Source organism: Cervus elaphus, chromosome 25 (assembly GCF_910594005.1).
Source record: "Cervus elaphus chromosome 25, mCerEla1.1, whole genome shotgun sequence".
Classification (NCBI taxonomy): domain Eukaryota; kingdom Metazoa; phylum Chordata; class Mammalia; order Artiodactyla; family Cervidae; genus Cervus; species Cervus elaphus.
Window position 1 is genome coordinate 4,776,371 of NC_057839.1, and position 23,982 is coordinate 4,800,352.

A 23,982-nucleotide genomic window follows, 5' to 3' on the forward strand; every position below is an offset into this window, starting at 1 on the left:
GCACCAGTCCCTTCTGAAGCGGTTCCCTTTGTTTATTTGGCTTCTGTTTGCCGGTCTCTTCAGAGCCTCATTTCCGCCCTGACACAGGCGGGCGGAGGTGGACTCTTATTCAGGTAGCTAGTTCCGTCGCTCTGCGGGGCAGGGAGGGGCTTGCGCTGCCGGGAGTGGCTGGCACTATGGGGATGGGCTTGCGCCGCGGGGATGGGCTGGGGCTGCCGGGAGGGGCTGATGCTGCTTTCTCCGTCTGCGCTGCTCAGGCTCCCGGCTGTTCTATATGGAGCGCGCCCCGCGCTGCGCGAGGTTCCAGCCCTCGGGTGTTCCACAAAAGCGCGGAAGGAAAAGCTGCGCCTGCTCTCTGTGCCTTCCCCGTCAGAGCGGTCCAGGCAGCCAGGGGCTTGGTGGGCGCACTCTACCCAGGTGTGGCGCGCCCCCTCCCTTCCGCGGACCCAGTCTCAGTTTCCGCTGGCGCCAGTCGGGCGCGCGCGCCTTCCGCCCTCCGCGTCCCCAGCCCCAGTCCCCGCCCACGCCGGTCGGCTGCCTGCGCCCTGTGTCTCGCCGCGACCTTCCCCTCCCCCCTGCCTCCTGCCTCCGGCGGGGCTGGGCCGGTCCGCAGCTTGCGAGCTCCTCTCTGGACCCTCTCGGTCTCTTTGTTCTGCGAACGGCCGGCAGTGTGTTCGGGCCGGTTAATTTACTCTCTCTTTTGGTCTCCCACAGTTCAAGTTGGCAACTCACAGAAGTTCCCTCCGATTGTCCTCAGGGCACTCGGGCCGGACCCTACCCCAAGCAATGCCGCCTAAGAGCTCCCGGGATGGATCTCCGTCCTTAGCTCTTTTGTCTCACTTTTTATCTTTTACATTTTGTCCTACCTCCTTTCGAAGACAATGGGCTGCTTTTCTGGGCGCCTGATGACCTCAGCTAGCGATCCGAAGTTGTTTTGCGAAGTTTGCTCTGCGTTCAGTTATTCTTTTGATGAATTTGTAGGAGAGAAAGTGGTCTCCCCGTCCTACTCCTCCGCCATCTTGGCTCCTCCGAATTGATGCTTTTGAACTGTGGGGTTGGAGAAGACTCTTGAGAGTCCCTTGGACTACAAGGAGATCCAACCAGTCCATCCTAAAGGAGATCAGTCCTGGGTGTTCATTGGAAGGACTGATGCTGAAGCTGAAACTCCAGTACTTTGGTCACCTCATGCGAAGAGTTGACTCATTGGAAAAGACCCTGGTGCTGGGAGGGATTGGGGGCAGGAGGAGAAGGGGACGACAGAGGATGAGATGGCTGGATGGCATCACCAACTCGACGGGCATGAGTTTGAGTAAACTCCGGGAGCTGGTGAAGGACAGGGAGGCCTGGCGTGCTTCAATTCATGGGGTCCCAAAGAGTTGGATATGACTGAGTGACTGAACTGAACTAAACTGAATTGAATGAAAAATGAATGTTTAGAATGTTTTTACTGCTTATTTTCCATCCGCATATCTTTGGTATAGTGGCTCTTCAAATATTTTGCTCATTTCTTTCTTTTTGGTGGGTAGGAGGGTGTTTTCTTACTGCTGAGTTTTGAAAGTTCTTTCTATATTCTGTTTGTTGTTGTTGTTGTTGTTTAATTGCTAAATTATATCCAACTTTTTGGGACCCAGTGGACTGTAGCCCACCAGGCTCCTCTGTCTATGGAATTCTCCAGGCAATAATATTGGAGTGGGTTGCCATGTCCTCCTCCAGAGGATCTTTCTGACCCAGGGATCAAACCTGCATCTCCTGCAGCTCTTGCATTGGCAGGCAGAATCTCTACCACTGAGCCACCAGGGAAGCTCTTTATATTCTGTATACAAGTCCTTTATTAGATATATACTTTGCAAAAATTTTCTCCCAGTCTGTGATTCGTCTCTTCATTTTTGTAATAATTCCTTTCTCAGAGCAGAAGTTTTTAATTTTAAAAATGTTCAGCTGATCAATATTTTTCTTACATGTATCATGTTGAAAAATTCATCCTCAAACCCAAGTCATGTAGGTGTTTTCTCTTATGTCTTCTTCTAGAAGTTATATGATTTTACATTTAGGTCTATGATCCATTTTGAATTAAATGTTGCATAAGATATAAGGTTTGTGTCTATGTTCAGTTTTCTGCATATAAACATGGAATTGTCCCAGCACCATTTGTTGAAAAGACTATTTTTTTCTCCTCTGTCTTTGCACCTTTGTCAAAAATCATCTATTTATAAATGGGTCTATTTCTGGGCTATGTATTCTGTTCCATTAATTTATACATCTAATATTTCACAAGTACCATGCTGTCTTGATTAGTGCAGCTTTATAGTAAGTCTTGAAATTGGATAGTGTAATTCTTCCGAGTTTGTGCTTCTTCAGTACTGGCAGTATTTACTTTGAAATGACTTATTTTATTTCTAAATTGTTTCTTGAGTTCATTGCCCTTCCTTTCAAATCCTACTCTAATCATCTAAGTTTTAAAAATTCAGATTTATGTTGTTCTTTTACAGTTTATAAAATCTTAAATTTGTGTAGCTAGTTTTGAAATATTTCCTATTTTGGTTTCATCTGTTATGTGGGTACCCCTTCCTTGCATGTTTTCACTGTTTCTAAAGAGATTATTATGTTTCTTATTCTTCATTTTTCTTATAAAAATTTTTGTATGAGCTTCAATCATAATCCTCGTGGTTGCTTACTTCTTACATGAAAGAAATTTCCTGTAGTTTTATGAGGGAGGGTTGGAAAGTGATAGCTTTTTAGCTCTAAGACTCTAGAGAGCTCATTTTCAGGTTTTTTGGTTGCTGTTTTTTTTGTTGTTTGTTTTTGTGTGCATGTGTTTTTGTTTTCTGTTTGTTTGTTTTTGTTTCGTTAAGCTAATGAAAAACATAGCCTTGTATTTTCTAAGATCTGCCTCTTCTGGTGATTTCTAACATTTTCATCACAAAGGTCTCTTTTCATTTCTGCTATTGCTCCTGTTCTGATTGACTACTCCCAAAAGTTTCTTATCAACATTAGGCCCTTCTTTGGAAAAGAGCCTTGTTTTTATTAGTTTGAAGAGTTTTTAGGACCCAGAATACTCCAAGTACTATCAGTCATTATCATCATGATTCCTTTGTACTTATCATGAATTGGATTTAATCAAACTTCCTTCTAAATTGGTAACTTATCTCAGTTTGATCTGGAAAAGGTCAGTTTTCATTCCAATCCCAAAGAATGCTCAAATTGCCTCACAATTGCACTCATCTCACACGCTAGTAAAGTAATGCTAAAAATTCTCCAAGCCAGGCTTCAACAATACGTGAACCGAGAACTTCCAGATGTTCAAATTGGTTTTAGAAAAGGCAGAGGAACCAGAGATCAAATTGTCAACATCTGCTGGATCATCAAAAAAGCAAGAGAGTTCCAGAAAAACATCTATTTCTGCTTTATTGACTATGCAAAAGCCTTTGACTGTGTGGATCACAACACACTATGGAAAATTCTTAAAGACATGGGTTTGGTAAGACTACCTAACCTGCCTCTTGAGAAATCTGTATGCAGGTCAGGAAGCAACAGTTAGAACTGGACATGGAACAACAGACCGGTTCCAAATAGGAAAAGGAGTACATCAAGGCTGTATCTTGCCACCCTGCTTATTTAACTTATATGCAGAGTACATCATGAGAAACGCTGGGCTGGATGAAGCACAAGCTGGAATCAAGACTGCTGGGAGAAATCTCAATGGCTTCAGATATGCAGATGACACCATCCTTATGGCAGAAAGCGAAGAACTACTAAAGAGCCTCTTGAAGAAAGTGAAAGAGGAGAGTGAAAAAGTTGGCTTAAAGCTCAACATTCAGAAAACTAAGATCATGGCATCCGGTCCCATCATTTCATGGCAAATAGATGGGGAAACAGTGGCAGACTCTATTTTGGGGGGCTCTAAAATCACTAGATGGTGACTGCAGCCATGAAATTAAAAGACGCTTACCCCTTGGAAGGAAAGTTATGACTAATCTAGACGGCATATTAAAAAGCAGAGACATTACTTTGCCAACAAAGGTCCATCTAGTCAAAGCTATGGTTTTTCCAGTGGTCATGTATGGATGTGAGAGTTGGACTATAAAGAAAGCTGAGCGCCAAATAATTGATGCTTTTGAACTGTGGGGTTGGAGAAGACTCTTGAGAGTCCCTTGGACTACAAGGAGATCCAACCAGTCCATCCTAAAGGAGATCAGTCCTGGGTGTTCATTGGAAGGACTGATGCTGAAGCTGGAAACTCCAATACTTTGACCACCTGATGCAAAGAGCTGACTCATTGGAAAAGACCCTGATGCTGGGAAAGACTGAAGGTGAGAAGAGAAGGGGACAACAGAGGATGAGATGGTTGGATGGCATCACTGACTCAATGGACATGAGTCTGAGTAAACTCCAGGAGTTGGTTATGGACAGGGAGGCCTGGCGTGCTGCAGTCCATGGGGTCACAAAGAGTCAGACATGACTGAGCGACTGAACTGAACTGAACTTAGTTTGATCACTGTGTTTCCCAGTGAGTATATATTGGTAATTTTAGCAATCTCCTGTTCTCAAGTTCTTCTTTCTACTTTCTCCCACACAGATGAGACAACACAACAGTATTATAACCATCAGCTGTGCCACCACCCGCCAGCTTTCACTAGGGAGGTGGGTGTTTACTGGGATATTTTGTCAACAAGTTTTATTGTAGATGTTGTCTGTGTGTCTTTGCTTTTGTTACCCTAGTTGTTAAGCATGTTTTGAAGGGAGGAATGTTCAAATGTTTAACTCACCTTGCCTTCCTTGAATAAGCCAAACTTGACTATAATAAATCCCTTTTGGGTATTGCCAAATTCATTTTGCTAATATTTTGTTAGGAAATTCAGATAAATATTCATGAAATATGATGTATGCAATCCATACTTTTATATTTTCTCTTGAAATGCTTTGTTGGGTTTTGCTATAAAGGTTATGCTCTCCAAATGACTAAAGTTGATTTTCTTTATAGAATGGGTTTATGTTAAATTGATACTATTTATTTCTTAAAACTTTGGTACAATTTACTGATGAGGCCATCTGAGCTTACACAGTTCTTAGGGAAATGTTTAGATTAAATTAAAGGCTTATTTCATTTAATTTAAATTAAAGGTTTACTTAGATTTAGGATTATATATATTTTCTACTTCTTGTTTCAGTTTTTAATTTCAGTTTCAGTTTTAGTTTTAGTTTTCAGTTTCAGATTTAGGATTACATATATTTTCTACTTCTTGTTTCAGTTTTTAATTTAGTCTTCCTTCTTTTTTGCTTTCTTATAAGTCTTGTTGGTTTTTATAATTTTTTCAAGAATGAAAGGCTGATTCTTCAGAGTTTTCACCTCACACACTTCTGCTATCACTCGTTTTCTACCTTCTACTTTCCCTAGTTCCTGTGCGTGTTCAGTCGCTCAGTCGTGTCCGACTCTTTGCAACCGCATGGACTGTAGCCCACCAGGCTTCTCCATCCATGGAATTTTCTAGGCAAGAATACTGGAGTGGTTTGCCATCCTATTCCAGGGCATCTTCCCAACCCAGGGATCAAACCTGTGTCTCTCTGCATTTCCTGCATTGGCAGGCAGATTCTTTACCACTGGGAAAGGAAGATGCTTCATACAGGTATTTTAATAAAGATTTTAATCTTACTTCATTTTAAATAGGTACTATACATAAATCAAATAATATGCTTAAAGGCTATACATTTTCTTCTAGGCATGACTTTGGCTGCAATCCATACTTTGTGATATACTGGATGTTTATTAACATTCTAAAAAATATATCTTCCAATTTCCATCGTGAAATGTTTTTTGACTCACAGATTATTTACAGGAATGTCATTCAGTTTCTAAATATTTTGAAAATTTCTACTTACTGCTTTTTTTTGTTGTTGTTGATGTCTGTATTTCTACTGTTGTCAGAGAAAATGCTCCTTATGATTTAATACTTTGATAACTGTTGAGACCTGCTTTCCAGACCAGTATTTCATAAAAGTTCTACACGAACATAAAAAAATGGTTATTCTATACTTCCTGGCTGCATTGTTCTCTTTGTTTCAATTAGGTCAGGTTTATAAACCTTGTCATTAAAATATTCTATACTGTTACTAACAATTTTCTCTGCCTGTTCATCAATTAAAGGATCTTATCTTAAATGATTAGAAACTTGTCTCTTTATTCATTTAGTTTTGTCAATATTTGTTTTCTGTATTTTCAGAATATGGTTTTAATATGCACTATACATGGAACCACAGACTGGTTCAAAATTGGGAAAGGAGTACATCAAGGCTGTATATTGTCACCTGCTTATTTAACGTACATGCAGAGTACATCATGCAAAATACGGGGCTGGATGAAGCACAGCTAGAGTCAAGATTGCCAGGAGAAATATCAACAACTTCAGACAAGGCAGAAAGCAAAGAGGAACTAAAGAGCCTCTTGATGAAGGTGAAAGAGGAGAATGAAAAAGCTGGCTTAAAACTCAACATTCATAAAACTAAGATCATGGCATCGGCCCCATCACTTCATGGCAAATAGATGAGGGAAAAAGTGGAAACAGTGACAGATGTTATTTTCCTGGACTCCAAAATCACTGTGGATGGTGACTGTGGTCACAAAATTAAAAGACACTTGCTCCTTGGAAGAAAAGCTATGACTAACCTAGACAGCATATTAAAAAGCAGAGACATCACTTTGCCTATCAAGGTCTATATAGTCAAAGCTATGGCTTTTCTAATAGTCAGGTATGGATGTGAAAGTTGGACCACAAAGAAGGCTGAGCACCAAAGAATGGATGTTTTCGAACTGTGGTGCTGGAGAAGACTCTTAAGAGTCTCTTGGACAGCAAGGAGATCAAACCAGTCCATCCTAAAGGAAATCAATCCTGAATATTCATTGGAAGGACTGATGCTGGAGCTGCAACACTTTGGCCACCTGATGCAAAGAGCCGACTGATTAGAAAAGACCCTGATGCTGGGAAAGATTGAGAGCAGGAGGAGAACAAGGCGACAGAGGATGAGATGGTTGGATGGCCTCACTGACTCAGTGGGCATGAGTTTGAGCAAACTCCAGGAGATAGTAAAGGACAGGGAAGTCTGGCTTGCTATAGTTCATGGAGTCGCAAAGAAGTCAAACACAACTTAGAGACTGACAACAACTAATACATATATGCATACTACACAGTAGTATGTCAAATGCAGATTTGCTGTACCTTCCTGATTGATTTACTCCTTTATCATTATGAAACATCCCTCATTATCTCCATTAATGTTTCTTGTTTTGACGTTCATTTTATCTGTGTTAACTTAGCTACATCAACCTACTGGTTAGTGTCTTCACAGTGTCATTGTCTATCCTTTTACTTTCAACTTTTCTCTCTCTTTTTGCCTAATGTTCCTCTTTTGTAAGAATCATATAATTATTGTTTTCTTTTAATCCACCCTGACAATCTGTGTCTTTTAAAGTATTCATCATTATCATACAAAATAATCATGATACATTTGTATTTAAATATGTCATCTTAATATTTGTTTTCTTTGTCTCATTTTATTCTGTGTTCCTTTTTCTTTCCCTTTATCCCTTATTTGAATTAGCAACATTTTTTGGTATCATTTCTCCCCCTACTAAGTTATATTTTTTTAACTATCCTTTTTAATAGCTATCTTACAGATTATAATATGCATCCTTGATTTAATAAAGCAATAAACTCTAAAAACATCAGCACCACTATCACTTTCTGCATAATTCAAAGATCTTCAAACACTTAAACTCCATGGACCTTCCCAATTTTGTACTACTTTTCCTACCCTAAGCTTCTTCTAAAGTAGAACAGTCAAATCCCATCTCCTCCTTAACACTGACTTTTTGAACAGATCAGGGCAGTTATCTTGTAGCATGTTCACAGGATTTACTTGTTTTCTCATGGGTTTATTTAAAAACCTGCTCCTATTTACTTCCTCAAAATCAGAAGCAAGCTCTAGCTGTTAGATTTAGACTAAGTATATTTAGTCAATGCTTCGAATTTTATATTTTGTCACATCAGGAACGTGATCATTCCAACCTCATAATGTTATATGGATTAAATGAGATGGCCTATATCATTACTAAAATGGCATCTGATGCATAATAGGGAAAGAAGAGAGATTCCCAACCTCAGCACTAACAACATTTTGGGCTGGGTAATTCTTTGTTCTGGGAGCTGTTCTATACATTGTAGAAGGTTCAGCAGAACTTCTGACTTCTACTCATTACATGTCTTCAGCATCCTGCAGTTGTAATAAGGAAAGACGTCTGCAGATATCACCAAGGGTCCTCTGGTGGGAAAAACTGGTCCCAGTTCAAAACCACTGTATTTGATAAATATTCTACAAGTGCCTACTATTAGCATCACGCTTTGCACAAGGCTTTGGGAGTAGCAGTTAGATGGAATGCAATGCCTCATTCAGTATACTCATAGTTCTGGGGATAGACAATCAGGCAAACAAGAAAGTAAAATATGGCATAAAGGCTATGATGCGGACCATCATGTGTAGTCATGACAGAAGGAGCACCTCACTCAATCTGGGGCAAGTGTCCTTTCATGAAGAAAGAGAGAATTCCTCTCAGCAGAGACCTGAAGGATAGAATTCTCTCCCTTTTCCCCGTAATCCCTGAAAGAGATTACACCACTAATGACCATCTCAAATGAAAATAAACATTACAAACATGTTACAATTTTCAGCCTCCTTTTTAGAGTATGATCAATACAGATTATTCTACTATGAAATACAGAGACAGAGGTAAATTAAGCCAGCAGTTAGGAAGATCCCCTGGAGAAGGGAATGGAAATCCACTTCAGTGGATTCCAAGTATCTTGCCTGGAGAATCCCACGGACAGAGGAGCCTGGTGGGCTACAGTCCATTGGCTCACAAAGAGTCGGATGTGATTGAACAACTAACACTTTCTTTCACTTTCTTTCAGTGGCTAGGGATGCAACGGCACAAACAGCCATCTACCTCTTCCGCTGCTAACAGCAAATACACTGGGGGCAGACTGGACATCCCAAACCAGACAATCACTAGTCAGAACACACTAGTCATCTCTCTCTCTCTCTCTCTCTCTCTCTCTCTCTCACTCACACACACCCCAATGCTGAAAGGCCTTCAATGAGGGAGGCTGTCCAGCGGTGTGTACTAGTCCAGCTGCCTACACTTCCACTCTTCTTCCTGACCAAGTGTTTTTTCACTCACAACAGAAGTCCGAGACGATCTGGCTATTCACTAAGCCTGTTTTCTCTACTTACAGCACATATAGCTCAACAGTTTTCTCAGCCTCCACTGTGGCCATGTGACTGAGTTTCAACCCAAGGCATCTAACAGCACAAGTGATATGTAGTCTTTCCAGTTCTTTCCCATGTAAACCTCCCACTCGCAGTCCTTCCTACTGTTTCCCAGTCCAGTGGCTTGATGAAGACAAATAATGGTACCCCAGAAGCCAAGATTTAAAGATGGCAGAGTGGAGAAGCAGGAGTCCTTGTCACGAAGTCTCCCCTTAGAGAAGAAAAGCCCAGCAACCAGGAATGCCCACACTAGGTTTTCTATGAATAAGAAGTAAACTTCCACCCTGTAAAGCCATGAAATTTGAGTGTTTATCTAGTACAAAAAGCTAGGTGACCTTTCTAATACACCAGAGGAGAGAAATAGCCAGGTTTACCCTACAACTGTAATCCTCTCAGTCCCCTAGACATGCAAGATATTTCAGCCATATTCACCAAGCCAAGGAAAAGTGCCTTTTTCTAGACTATTCCACTGATATTCCCCAGAGTTCAGTGGGTATGTGAGAGGCTGTTTGCAGGGCCATTGCTAAAGATCACACTTCATCTCATGTCTGCAGCACAGAAATATAGAAGGAGGTGGGCTTTGATGTCAGACAGATGTGGCTTTGAATCTTGGCTCCCTCTCGCAATCCTTTGGCTTCATCTCCCTCAGCCTCTGTTTCTTCATCTACAAAATGAGCGTAATCACACCTCACAGGAATTTTGTGGGGATAAAACAACAGATAGTATGTAATATACTGGCACAATTCCCAGCATGTCCAAAGTACTCCATTAGTTCCTTCCCAGCAACCATGAAATTAATGAATTGGGAATTTATTTACACTTCTAATCAGAAGAATAAGCAAGAAGTGGCCTCATGACAAAGGATTTTGTATTTATTCATCCACATGAATGTTGAGTGCTTCATACAAAGGAAGCAAGTTCAACAAACATTTTATTTTTTTCCTTGGTCTAAATAAGGAAAAGAGTTAAAATTTTAAGAAATGAAGCCCTGGTGGCTCAGACAGTAGAGAATTTGTCTGAAATGCAGGAGACCTGAGTTCGATCCCTGGGTCGGGAAGATGCCCTGGAGAAGGGAATGGAAACTCACTCCAGTATTCTTGCCAGGAAAATTCCATGGACAGAAGAGGTGGTGAGCTACAATCCACGGGGTCACAAAGAATTGGACACAACTGAGCAACTAACACTGTCACTGTCAAAGGTATAAACAGTGGGAACATTCATTGTTTTTTAAATCTGTTTTCCCTTGTAAGAAATTAATGTCCTATTTTTAAACCAACAACAGTGGGACCTTTGACCCGGAAAGAAAACAATAAATGAGACAGTTCATCCCACAGAGTGGGGTGTAAGGATTTTGCTGGGTAATATCCCTTCCCTTTCTCAGGTCACCCCAGATAGAATGACTCCAAGGGAAAAGAAGGCAAATCACAAAGCTAACCAGTTGTTGCAGGCCCACCACTGTAGATAAGACAGGCAAATCTGGGAAGATCCTCCTAGGTAAGTTGGAGGAGCAGTGAGCTGCTACATCCTCGCCCCCTGAATGAAGAAGGAGGCGGCTGAAATATCAGGTCAACCGGGATACAGAAGGAAGCACGGAAAAAGCCGCCCACCAGAATGACTGAGTGCTCCTGGGGACAATCCCCTCTCCAACGGCGCAAAGCAAATATCCAGACGCTCTGAGCTGCCAGATGTGATTAACCGAGGAAAGGTGAATCTGCCCACTCAACTATCTGAGGAGCCCCCTTACCATGGTGACCCAAGAATTTTCTGCAAAAGCATTAATCAACAGAACAAATGGAGGTGCCATCCATCTTCCATCTCCACGCCCTTTCATTCTCTCCCTCTGACAGAGTCAGAACAGTGGGCTATTTTTAAACCACTGGCAACACAATCTCTCCTGGAAGCATGGGGGCTTCCTGACATGGGCTGATGCTCCCTCAGGGGAGACGCAGGACCACCTGCCTGTCCGTCTTCTCCTGCGACAGTGGGACAGAGAGGCCTGAAGCAGAGGGCCTGAGGAGGGAGCCTGCTCCCCTGCACAGGAGCAGGGGGCATCTGATGCTGGCTTCCACGGCAGGGATAACCAACTGTGGTCCTTCTTCACCCACAAGAGCGAAGGCTGAGGCTTGGGCAGGAACCAGCCCCATGCACAGCTACCCAGAGAGAGCTCAAGGCCAGGAGGCAGAAAAACAAGCTCCAGATGCCAATCCTAGCATCTTTTGAAGAAAAAAAAAAGATTAAGTGGATCTCAGTGTCTCTTTAGCAGGCATCCAATATGCTCTAAATATAATAGCAAACATTTTATTAAACATTGGGGCTTCTTCTGTTTTTTTTTCCTGAGAGAGGCCACAATGAAGCCAATTTACAAACAAATAAGGCTTTTCAAAAAGGGGGTTGTGTGTACTTACAATCGCTCCAGCTGCTTCAGATCCTGGAAGGCACCTCTCTCGATGATGCTGACCTGGTTGTCTTCCAGATGCCTGGAACCAAAGAGGTAGCAACGGTCAAAGAAGAACAAGGCTCACGGATTCTCGTACTAGGCTTAGGGCCATGCAGGCATGGTCACTCAGCCCCTCCCGTGACCCTCTGATGCCCACCCCTCCCCCGCAGCCGGGATCAGTCTGGTGGGACAAGATACTTCACATCCCAGCTTGGTGCCACGGTAACCAGGGTTTCGCCGCCTGCACACTTCTACCTGACAGATTGGTTTCCATGCCTCTATTTTAAGAATGTTCTCAGCAAATGTCCTCCCCCCTCTAAGCACTGCAGGATGTTGCACAGAAAAAGAAGAGGTAAAAGCTGCTTCTTATAAAAAAAAACACACATATATTCAGCATCTCTTCCCTCGGAACTCCCTCCTCCGAAGATTCAAAAATACTTCATTATAAAGGGCTTTCTCTGCTCACTCTGTCTCTGGGTCACCTGAAAGAAAGGCTGAAGCTACTGTTGGGTGTGCCTGCCCTAGGCCTGTCTGCTCCCAACGTGAAGGTGATGGTCACAAAAGCTAGGCCTCCCCAGTCATGAACTCTATGCATCTCCAAAGTCCTTCAAGCAGATGATTAAAAGTTTGATTCATGCATGTGGCATATCCTGAGAATTGAATGTACAATGAAACATTTGTTCCCCTAAGCTTAAAAAAAAAAAAAAAAAAACACTTTAAAATGAATTAGCTGAACAGTAGGAAAGAGAAGAGATGAGGCTGCACAGTTTCCATCCAGGGCTGCCCCTCATGGTCGAATGGGACTTAGCGAGGATGCAGTTGTGACTGAAGATGTTTCTTTGGAAGGTGGAGTTTTCAAAGGGCTGTATATTCCTCTGGATGAGGCAGGAGAGGTGCCCTGAGGCACCTGAAGGAAAAACAGAAGGAAGGAAGAGTAGCCTTGAAGAAGCTTAGTTTTCACTTCAAAAATGACTCCATGCATGCCAGCCCTCCACCTCTGAGATATTTCATAACCCCCTGCACTTCTCAGGCTTAACACTCAGGGCTTTGTGTTTATTTCCAAGTCCCTCTTCCTCACGATGCCTAAGAACAAAGAAGGTAAGGTCTGCTGTTCATCTTCACAGTCCCAGCCCTAACACAGGTTCCCAGCAGAGCAGCCACTTCACAGACTTAGAGTATGAATAAAACACTCAAGAGGACCTTAGGCACACACTGATTGTACATCAAAGAGAAGGCTCGTCCAGGACACATGAAGTTTCCGACTACCAGAGTGATGGAGGTGTTTGCTTTGGGTTCAATGATATTTTACATGTTTGTGAAATTGTTGCAAGTGATTAAAATTCAGGAGAGTATACACACATATACACCCCTACAAAAGAAACCCCTTTAGGAAAATCAGCTTATATTTTCAAATTTGAACAGCTGGGGCTTCCCTTGTAGCTCAGCTGGTAAAGAATCTGCCTGCAATGCAGGAGACCCCAGTTTGATTCCTGGGTTGGGGAAGATCCCCTGGAGAAGGGCTCGGCTACCCACTCCAGTATTCCTGGGCTTCCCTGGCGGTTCAGACTGTAAAGAAGCTGCCTGCAATGCAAGACCTGGGTTCGATCCCTGGGTTGGGAAGATTCCCTGGCAGTGGGCATGGCAACCCACTCCAGTATTCTTGCATGGAGAATCCCCAAGGACAGAGGAGCCTGGCGGGCTATAGTCCATGAGGCCACAAACAGTCGGACACAACCGAGTGACTAAGCACAGCACAACACAAGAACAGCGGGCCAGAATCCTCATCCACTGGGATTCACACACTGATGTTACTCCTGACCCTGCAGGCTGGCCTCATACAGGCTCCTCACGTAAACAGCCTGGGCTCCAAGGAGTAGAAAGGCTAGGATTAGACTTGTCCAAGGAGCAGTTATGCATATCATGCCACACGGTAGGCTGTCACTCCCAGTCCTGTGTGCGCTTACCAAATTTGGTTGAGAATCCCTTTGCAGCTTTCTTACTAACTGATGGTGTGATAGTGGACTGTCTAGTCAGCCTCTCAGAGACTCAGCCTCCTCATCCGTAAAATCACAGACACACACACACAAAACCTAAGTCCTTGTGAGATTAAAAGTGGAATAAAGTGTATAAATGATCTTGCCCGGGATCTAGAGTACAATCGGAGACTTAATAAATGTTCTTTTCCTTCCCTTCTCTTTCTTTTCCATCCTGCCATATGGCAAGGAGGGCCCTGGAATACTAATAGACTCACACTAGCGCCTCTTGCTAAACAGGGGACCAGGGCAATATGAGTTACCTAAGCTTTGTTCAGCTGGATTTTTACTATCAATCAATCCATCACAGAGTCTGTTGTCACTACTTCTCGTTGTTACAAGGAGCAACACGAAGGTGGCTGAGTGTCGCATTCCCTCAGGGTTCCTAAAGGAAGCTAACTCTAACCTCCCATGATGAATCTCTTAGTTCTGTCCTAATTAATCTAACACTATCAGTTTATTTCAGAAAGGGAACTAGAAGAGATGGTTGGATACCTACCCCTTCTCCTCTCTGGTCAAGCCCTAGTAGACTAAGTTTTATAGTAAGTTCCCTACACACAAACCTTCAAGTTGTGAACTTCCAAACGTGCGGACATCCAATCACATGAGGCGGGACTGACATGGCCGCTTGCCCTCCGCCTCCTATTGCTGACGGTCCTCCAGCGCTGCCACCTCCGCCCTCCTCTCCCTCCTCCCGTCAGCAACTCTTGCTTGTTCACCTGATGTTGGATGCCAGATGCTGCACTGTATACTGTACTTTTCAAGGAGTATACTGTAAGATTAAACATGCTTCTTTATTTTTTCTGTTTGTCTGTCATGTATTATTTGTGTGAAAACTATTATAAACCTATTACAGTACAGTACTATATAGCTGATTCTGTTAGTTGGGTACCTAGGCCAACTTTGTTGGTGCGTGCTAGATCACTTCAGTCGTGTCTGACTCTGCCACCCTATGGACTGCAGCCCGCCAGGCCCCTCTGTCCATGGGATTCTCCAGGCAAGAACACTGGAGTGGGCCGCCACGCCCTCCTCCAGGGGATTTTCCCAATCCACAGATTGAACCTGAGTCTCTACATCTCCTGCACTGGCAGCCAGCTTCTTTTTCTTTTCATTTACTTGGCTGTGCTGGGTCTTAGTTACGGCATGTGGCATGTATGATCTAGTTCCCTGACCAGGGATTGAACCCGGGCCCCTGGCATTGGGAGTGCAGAGTCTTAGCCCCTGGACCACCAGGGAAGGCCCAGCAAGCAGGTTCTTTATCACCAGCACCACCTGAGAAGCACAACCAGGGCTTACAAACATGCTCTCAGAACAGAATTTGTACTTATGTAGGGGAGTAGACAACTTACTATACTGTCTTCATCGAGAAGGGTCCTTGACTCTGGGTTACCTATGGCGTTCAGCCAGAGGGAGGAGATGAGTGGCTGGAAGAAGAGTGAGTGAGGTGGGGAGATTGATTCCAACTGCCTCCCTGCCAGATCACTCCAAGTTGACTGTGTTTCTCTACCTGAGACCCCAGGTGCTCACTGGCAGTCCTTCCTTTGCGGGGCTCAGGTAACCACTTCCTCCCACTGTTCCTGAGGCTCAAAGGACACTAGTGACTGCTGCTAGCCCCGGGAGCTGCACCAACTCAGCCTGGTGTCTCTTGACCTCACCCATAGTTTCGCAAACAAATCTTTATTTATCGCTCCTCATGTGTCCTCCTGGGATCCTGAGTGGTAAGGTAGTTTGGACCTCTTCTGGACTGTCTTCCTAGACCTTTCAGGATGCAGTCTAGTAGCTGGTTTTTAAAGGCTCAATAAACAACCAACGTGTGATGAATAAATGAATCACTGAAGGAGCGTGCTGTGAACCTCCCGTCTAGACTTCCAGGCAGTTGAGAAGAGTGCTATCACTCTCATTCCACTGACCAGCTACAGGAGGCCAGGAGAACCAGGAAAGGCTGGACACCCAGAGGGGCTGACTGCTGCTTGAATCTGTTCTGAGTAAGAGGGACACAGGCTGTGTTCATCTTCAGCTCTTTCGGCATTGTTATTTTTTTAGTTTTAACACTGGATCAGAGTCAGAAATCGTCCCCATGTGATGATGGCTGGGGTGGAGTTTAACTCTTTTATTAACCCCATTTGGAATAAAGCTGGTTCCCACATTGTGGGCATAGCAGAGCTCTTGCAACAGACTACTAAGAAAGAAAATGTAATTGATAACACCAGAAGAGACCTTTGCCTATTCCCACCCCTTGGAGGAAAGAACTGTTATAAGCAATTCTTGTATCTTCTTCTTGAATGTACTTTATTTGGGGAAAATTGCCTCTGTATGAAGCCAAAGTTGCCCAATCTCCATTTTATCTGCTTTCATCCATTCACCTGCACTGTATTAACAGTTCTGCATGGAAATGGATGGTAGGCTCAAATTATTCAAGACGATTGAGTCTTTTCTGGCTTCACAACAAACTGTAAATAAGAAACAGATACAGGGAATATGCCAAGGTGTGATGAAAGTTTTTCAAAAAAGATAGTTGTCTAGGTTACTCAGCTAAAAAGAAAAGACTGAGAGAAAATATGGTTTAAACACGGGGATATTTTATTGGTGTGAGTTAGAAAACATTTCAGCTATTCCACGTAGCAGATTCTTTCATACTAATAAAGGGCCACTTGAATGGATTGTCTTTGAGCTGCTAAGGAAGATAATGAAACACAGTATATTAACAGAGTCTAGGAGGTGCGGGGAGGGGGAGGTTTTGGCACAGCTTATCAAAATAAGAAGAATGTACCAATTAACTGCAAAGATAAACTGTAGTCAAAGGAAAGTTGTAGACCATCCAGAGGATAGTAATATGATCTTTTGTGATTATTTTAAACTTTCTATTTGCAGACAGCAGATAAAGAAATTGGAATTTTTATTAGGCATCTAATTTTTACTACATCTTTCTGATGTAATGGTAAGAAAATCAAAGCGTTATTTCTTATTTTGTTAGAAAAATGAAGCATTAGGTGCAATTTCTGACTTGCATGAAAGGAAATCTCTCATAGATGCAAGAGAAAGAAATGGAAAAAATAGAGGAATGTCTCTTCTTTTAAGCTGGTAAATGATCTGGAATCAGGAGTTTACTGCCTATATCTCTTTAATAAAAAATCACCGTAACACTGAGCCATGAAACTCCCCCACCTTTATCCCAATCTCAATTCTGATCCACACACTTGTCAGAGCTGCCAGTCATTTGACAGACACATGACTGCTTGGGGCAAAAGAAAGACTTGGTGGAGGGTATGGTCTTCCCTCCGGGGATGGTGGGAGGAGGGTGTACTGGCCCAAGACCAGAGAACACGTGGAGGGAACAGCATCTGCTAGCTGGAGGCCCAGCGCTCGGGTCCCGGCACCCCACCCCCTGGAGCTCGGGGGAGCTCGGGTCAGTCACCTGAATGTCAATGCTGCATTTATAAATGGCTAGACTATTACCTTCCTGGTTTCCCGAACTTTCTATAACATAAACGAACAAAGGCACTGCATGGAGGTTAGAAAGCACACACTCTGGTTTCTGAGTCCTCCTCCTTCTGTTCCCTGCTCTGCAGAGTTGGGACCACATAAGCTCTCTGTGCCTCTGCTTCCTCTGGGCAGATAAACATTAGTAACTATGTAACAGAGCTTAGTCTATGGAAGGCATCATAGATAACATCAGTTATTATCATCATCATATTTACTTCTCAATCAGGAAAACAACACGATGCAAGTGATGTTCCACAGGCTTCAGTGAGAACAAACAGACTGTTTACGAATACATCAAACCATAAGGCAATATGAGGGTTAGAAGGACTTCTAACTACTTGTTATGAGTCAAATTGTATGTCCCCCAAATCCATATGCTGAAGACTTAATTTCCAGTCAGAATGTGGCCTTATTTGGATACAGGCTCTCTACTGAGCAGTCAAGTTAAAATGAGGTCATTACATGATCCCCCTGGCAATCCAGTGGTTAGGACTCCGTGCTTCCAAGGCAGGGGGCATGGGTTCAATCCCTATTCAAAGAATTAAGATCCCACATGCTGCATGGTGTGGCCAAATTAAAACAAAAAGCTAGGTCACTAGGATGGACCCTAATCCAACCTGACTAGTATCCATATACAAAGGAGAAATTTGACCATAGAGATAGATATGCATAAAGTGAAGACAATGTGGAGAGACCCGGAGACAACTGTCTCAAAGCCAGAAAACTCCTGAGGCCACCAGACGCTAGAAGAGAGGCCACACTAGACCCTTCCCTCACAGTCCATGACAGAAACTAACTCTGCCAGCACCTTGATTCTGGACTTCTCATCTCCAGAAATGTGATACCATAAACGTCTGTTGTTTAAGTCACCTAGTATATGGTGCTTCTCTGGTGGCTCAGACGGTAAAGAATCTGCCTGCAATGCAGGAGACATGGATTCAATCCCCAGGTTGGGAAGATCCCCTGGAGAGGGGAATGGCAACCCACTCCAGTATTCTTGCCTGGAGAATCCCACGGACAGAGGAGACTGGAGGGCTATAGTCCACGGGGTCGCGAACAGTCGGACATGACTGAGCGACTCTGTAACAGCGGCCCTCAAAAACTAATGCACTCTTCACTCCCTAGGTTACAGATAAGAAGACTGAGGCCCAGAGGCACACAGTGATCTGCTTAAGGTCACGTGGGTAGTAAATTGCAAGTCAGGACCAGAACCTACCAATTCTGGCCTGTAGAATAAAATGCATTGTATTATGAAGGGCTGGTAGTAAAAAGAAGGAGGTGGCTTTAGATACGAAGACTTTAGCTGCGACTTCTAGTAAAAATCTGCCAGTGAAGATTCCAGGATGTAACAAACCCCAGGCTGTACTCTCGGTCTGAAACCACACTTAGAGGTCAAAATCATCTTCTGAGTGAGGAACAAAAGAGGTCCAATTGCTCTTCTTTGGTCCTTCCGAATATCTGAGATCCATCAGTGGACAAGCATTTAGGTAGTTTCTTATCACCCATATTTAGGGGTAGGTGAAAGTGAAACCTAACATTTCTTGCTCCCCCGCTGCACCAATGCCCACCTCAAATTTTCCTACCTGTCTGTGCAGCCGCAGGTGTTAGTAAGTGCCCTGACCCTGTCTGACTCTCTCCCTCCTTCCTCCCCCTCTCTCCATTAAGCAACAAGATAAATAACTTTGGTCCAGACTGGTCTTTTTTTTTTTTTTTTCCAGCATGGAAAATTCACAAATTTATTGCAGGAAAGCGCAGAAAGCATTTAATAAAACAGGAAGCTTTGTTGCATTATCCTAACAAAATGTCCAATTTAAAATTAGTATATTACTCTTACATAAAATAAATAATCAATTGTCTTATACCAAGTAACAGAACAGTAAAAAATGTCCACTTTAATAAGATGATGATAAAAGACATGACATGATGAGGTTAATATACTTATATGGTTGGCTTTCTTCTGTTTATCACTTGACAATGTATTCAATGAAACGGAAGTCCTAGAATAAGTTTTGAGAGTCTATTCTTCTATGTGTAGATATTTTCAGTTGTTAAAATTCATGTAGTAAGTTGAAGTTTTATGGCTATGTTATAGCTATTTTAGGATCAGCAACATTGTGGTTGTATTAATTATTTTAAAAATATCAAAATAATAACAGTTGTTGATTTACTGTTGATTACTACAGTTTCCTTAAATCTACTTAAAATTCAATGATGTCTTACTTTTTCCATTCTCAATGCACCCATTAATTTTTTTTTTCCTTTTTTTGTAAAGAGCTTATGTTTCTTTTTAGTGCTTCGCTTTTTTCAGGTGTTGTGCTAAAGAGGTATGTGTTGTTCCACTTAGGCCTCTCAACTTCAGAACATAGATAATGGTTTGCTCTTTTAATGCACAGGCTGGAGAAGACATCATAACCTCTACGGAAGGGAAGCATGGTGAGCCAACATGACCCTGCTGCCATCCTAAAAGCTGAGCACAATGATTTATTCATGGATCACCTTCTGTTTCCCCTGTCACTAGAACAGACTTCTTCCATCAGCCTAGTCCAGCCCACAGCATAGAGACACAGAACGAGACACCTGAGGAAGGAAACCCGGGTATACTAACGAAGGGCTTTTTGCTGCAGAAGGGTGAATTCTAGTCGCCCAGTCCTGGAGGGTGTGATGTCAGGGCAGGGGGGCATTTTCATGAGGCTGAAGAGCCGAGGGTGAAAAATGCACTGGAGAGCCTCATGCTACTTACAAGACACGGAGGTTCTTAAGTCCAGCAAAATCCGTCTTGGTGATCCTAGTGATATTGTTTCTGTCCAGATCACTGCAATAGAGAACAAATTTGGGTCAGATTTTTGCAGGTTACAATTATGGTCTATTTAACCCAGACTGGCTCAGGCTGAAGGGATGTTGCTTGTTACAGGAGAAGGTAATTTCAATGATTAATGATATTCCCTAGAGCATGCCCAACCTGGCTGAAGGACACTGTATGGAGTAAGTCAGCCATTATGTACGTAGGAGAGCCTGGTATGTTTAGCCGCCTGGCTTCTGTTGCCCCTTCTTCAGGTAACAAATTTTCCTTTGGAAGCCCCCCTCCCCCAATATAATACAAGTGGGGCTGATCCCTCTTCCCAGCTCTAAGGAAAGGCACTTGATCCAGGCCAGGCTTATAAGCAAATTAACTCCCTGTGACCACAGTGACTGTTTCAGGAGTACACACGTGACCCAAATTCCCAACAGCTTTCTCTACACTGTAGCTGCCAGAAGCCATCGAGCTATACCATGAAGTGAGAACTTTCCAGATACAGATGGAAAGAGCCTGGCTCCTGGCGCCTATCCTGTGAGTAGCTGGATCCACCCATGCCTGATAACCAGATTCCTCTGTATTTTGAGATTATGCGAGCCAATCTATCCTTTCTCCCTTATATTTTGTCCTAAATCAGTTTGAGTTGAATTTTCTATCACCTGAAACCAAAAGAACCTTGACTACCTTGATACCCATCCAGGTGCTTGCCGATTTGCCAGCTAATATGCAGATTCTCCGAGGGCAAAGACCATATCTCATTTAACTCCATAACCCAACATAGCAAAACATACTCCTGGCAAAAGTAATCTCATACAACAGGTAAAGACAGCTATATGGACTACTCTGGCCCCAGCTTGTAGGCTGAAGCTCCTGAAAATGGTCCCAAAGAGAAGAATGTGCCATGGAAGAGCTCCAAGAATTATGGTAGTATTGGTGTCAGGGAGAAGGAGGCCCCTTAGATGGTAGAAAACCAGGATTAGGGAAAAATCAGTCAAGAATGAACCTGTTAAGAATTGTATAAATATCATGTCCACTAAAATTATCTAAGAAGACAGGATTTTTTTTTAAAAGACCATGGATAATACGCTACAGTTCTGAATAATGAAGCCTGAGCAATTAATTCTTATTTACCATGCCTTACTGATGAGAAACTTTTCAGGGTTTCGGCCAAGTTGGAATCTCAACAAGGTATCTATAAATTGGTTTTGCATCCCGCCAGAACATTTAGGTACTGAGAAGCCATTTTCTGAGTGACAGATCCCACCCATACACTCAAGAATTCTTTGGTTCTCCTAGTCAGGTTCTACATCTTGCTATTATGCCTCAGAAAGACCAGTGAGTTCTCAAGTTGCATAAGGTGACAAGGGAAACAATTTTCATATTCTAGCACTTTGTATAAGGAAAAATCAAGTTTGAGGAGGGATTACTCTTCTAATTTAAAGAATCATGTGCTGTACTATGCCTAGTCTCTCAATCATGTCCGATTCTTTGTGACTGTAGCCTGCCAGGCTCCTCTGTCCATGGGATTCTCCAGGCAAGAATGCTGGAGTGTGTTGCCATGCCCTCCTCCAGGGGATCTTCCCAACCCAAGGATCGAACCCAGGTCTCCCACATTGCAGATTCTTTACCATCTGAGCCACCAGGGAAGCCACTGAAATAAAAATGAAATGAGTCCTTACACCATCTCCCTGGGGAACCACCTCCCTCCCTCATCCAGCTTTCCTCTATCTAAAGTAACAATCATTTAGGTTATTATAGAGTATTGAGCAGAGTTCCCTGTGCTATACAGAAGGATTTTGCTGGTTATCTATTTTACTTTATTTTTTTATGGTTATCTATTTTTAGTTCAGTTCAGTCACTCAGTCATGTCCAACTCTTTGTAACCCCAAGGACTGCAGCATGCCAGGCCTCCCTGTCCATCACCAACTCCCAGAGCCTGCTCAAACCCACGTCCATTGAGTCGGTGATGCCATGCAATCATCTCATCCTCTGCCATCCCCTTCTTCTCCTGCTTTCAATCTTTTCCAGCATCAGGGTCTTTTCCATGAGTCAGCTCTTTGCATCAGGTGGCCAAAGTATTGGAGCTTCAGCTTCAGGACCAGTCCTTCCAAGGAATAATCAGGATTGATTTCCTTTATGATTGACTGGTTTAAATATCCTGAATATTCCTTGGAAGGACTGAAGCGAAAGCTGAAGCACCAGTACTTTGGCCACCTGATGCAAAGAGCTGACTCATTGGAAAAGACCCAGATGCTGGGAAAGATTGAAAGCTGGAGGAGAAGGGGATGACAGAGGATGAGATGGTTGGATGGCATCACTGACTTAATGGACATGAGTTTGAGCAAACTCCGGGAGATAGTGAAGGACAGGCAAGCCTGGCATGCTGCAGTTCATGGGGTTGCAAAGAGTCAGACACGACTGAACAATAACAAATTTTAAATTTGTAATTTAAAACAGTAATGTGTATATGTTAATTCCAGCCTCTCCTCTGAGAAAAGTAAAGTAACAAAGTTTGCTCTTAAATAGCTTGTGAGGGAGAAAGGCTGTATTTAGACTTTTCAGACTAAGCTGAGGCTCGTCAAGGAAGAGCAAGAGTTACACAGGGAAATAAAGAAGAGTTGTTTGTGCAAGGATGGGACACTAGCACACAGACAGGCATGTGTGTGTGCTCATCGTCACCCCGAGTTCCTTCTTCCCTCCCATCTCAACTGGAATGGGTGCCTGGGGACCGTGACCACTGTGAATATGACAATGCAACTAAGGGTTTAATTACCAGGACACAGCATGGCATCTCAGCAGCTTGCGTTACTGGCTGTGGCGCTGATATTTTCAATTAACATTTATTTATGAAAGGGCACAGTGTGTGGCTGAAATGCTGAGGACTTGGGGACAAGAGTTTGGGTGGGGACCGTGGGTTGGCTCAGGCACAGAGTCAGTGTCTGGGAGGCTGAGCTTCAGAGGGAAGCAACCATGAGTTTGAATGCCTGTCCTGCCATGTACCAAGTGACTTATAGGCAGTTCGTGTCATCTCCAAGGCTCAACTTCTCCATCAACAAAATGAGCGGGACAGTCTCGACCTCAAGAGTTTTCATGAGGGTTAAATGAGATGATGCATACACAGTGATTATGAGGCACTTGTTAAATACTCAATCATGAAACCTATCCGTACTATAATTCGTTCAATTACATCCCCCAACCCTCCCATCCTCTCAGCCTTCACCAACAAACCCCCACTCTGAAATTTCAGCACACCAAGAGCAAAGGACCGTCCCACCCCAAATTATGTGCCTTAGAGGCAGATCCCAGGATTGCCCAAGAGGCTCTGCTGGTGTGCTCTTTTCCTATAGGGGAAAAGTGGGGAGCATTTTGTGGCTAATAAATATTAATAGAATGACAGCACCCAGAGTGGTCCCCTCCAGCTGCCCCTCCCTTGCAGCCTGTCTATGACACCTAGTTCACTGGTATCTGGCTGCAGACAAAGGGTAGGGAGAGAGCTGAGTTGTTCATCTACCCCCAACGCCCTACTCTGCCTAATCACACACTTTCAAAGGTTAGACAGCACACAGGCTTGAGGAAGCACAGGTCCAGGTTCAAGTCTCTCTCCCAGTCCCCACTCTGAGCCATGAGTTCCTTCCTTAAACTCTCTGAGCCTCCATACTTTGTATAACCCTCTCCTACTGGCAACTCCCCCAGTGGCTCAGTAGTAAAGAATCCACCTGCAATGCAGGAGCCTCAGGAGACACGGATGCAACCCCTGGGTGGGGAAGATCCCTTGGAGGAGGGCATGGCAACTCACTCCAGTATTCTTGCCTGGAGAATCCCATGGACAGTGGAGCCTGGGCGGGCTACAGTCCATGGGGTCTCAAAGAGTTGGACACGACTACAGCAGCTTAGCACACAAGCATGCTCCTACTTGA

At 43.4% G+C, this 23,982-nt stretch overlaps 1 protein-coding gene across 2 annotated transcripts in view; it reads right to left on the reverse strand.

Moving 5' to 3' along the window:
* Positions 1-23,982, reverse strand: part of SLIT3 (slit guidance ligand 3) — a 721,395-nt gene that overhangs the window by 647,471 nt on the left and 49,942 nt on the right. For both annotated transcript variants that reach the window (XM_043887427.1, XM_043887428.1), the window contains exons 2-3: positions 20,012-20,083; positions 11,724-11,795 (exon numbers count right to left, since the gene is read on the reverse strand). In XM_043887427.1, the coding sequence (XP_043743362.1) occupies positions 11,724-11,795; positions 20,012-20,083 (144 nt within the window). The remainder of the gene's footprint in view (positions 1-11,723; positions 11,796-20,011; positions 20,084-23,982) is intronic.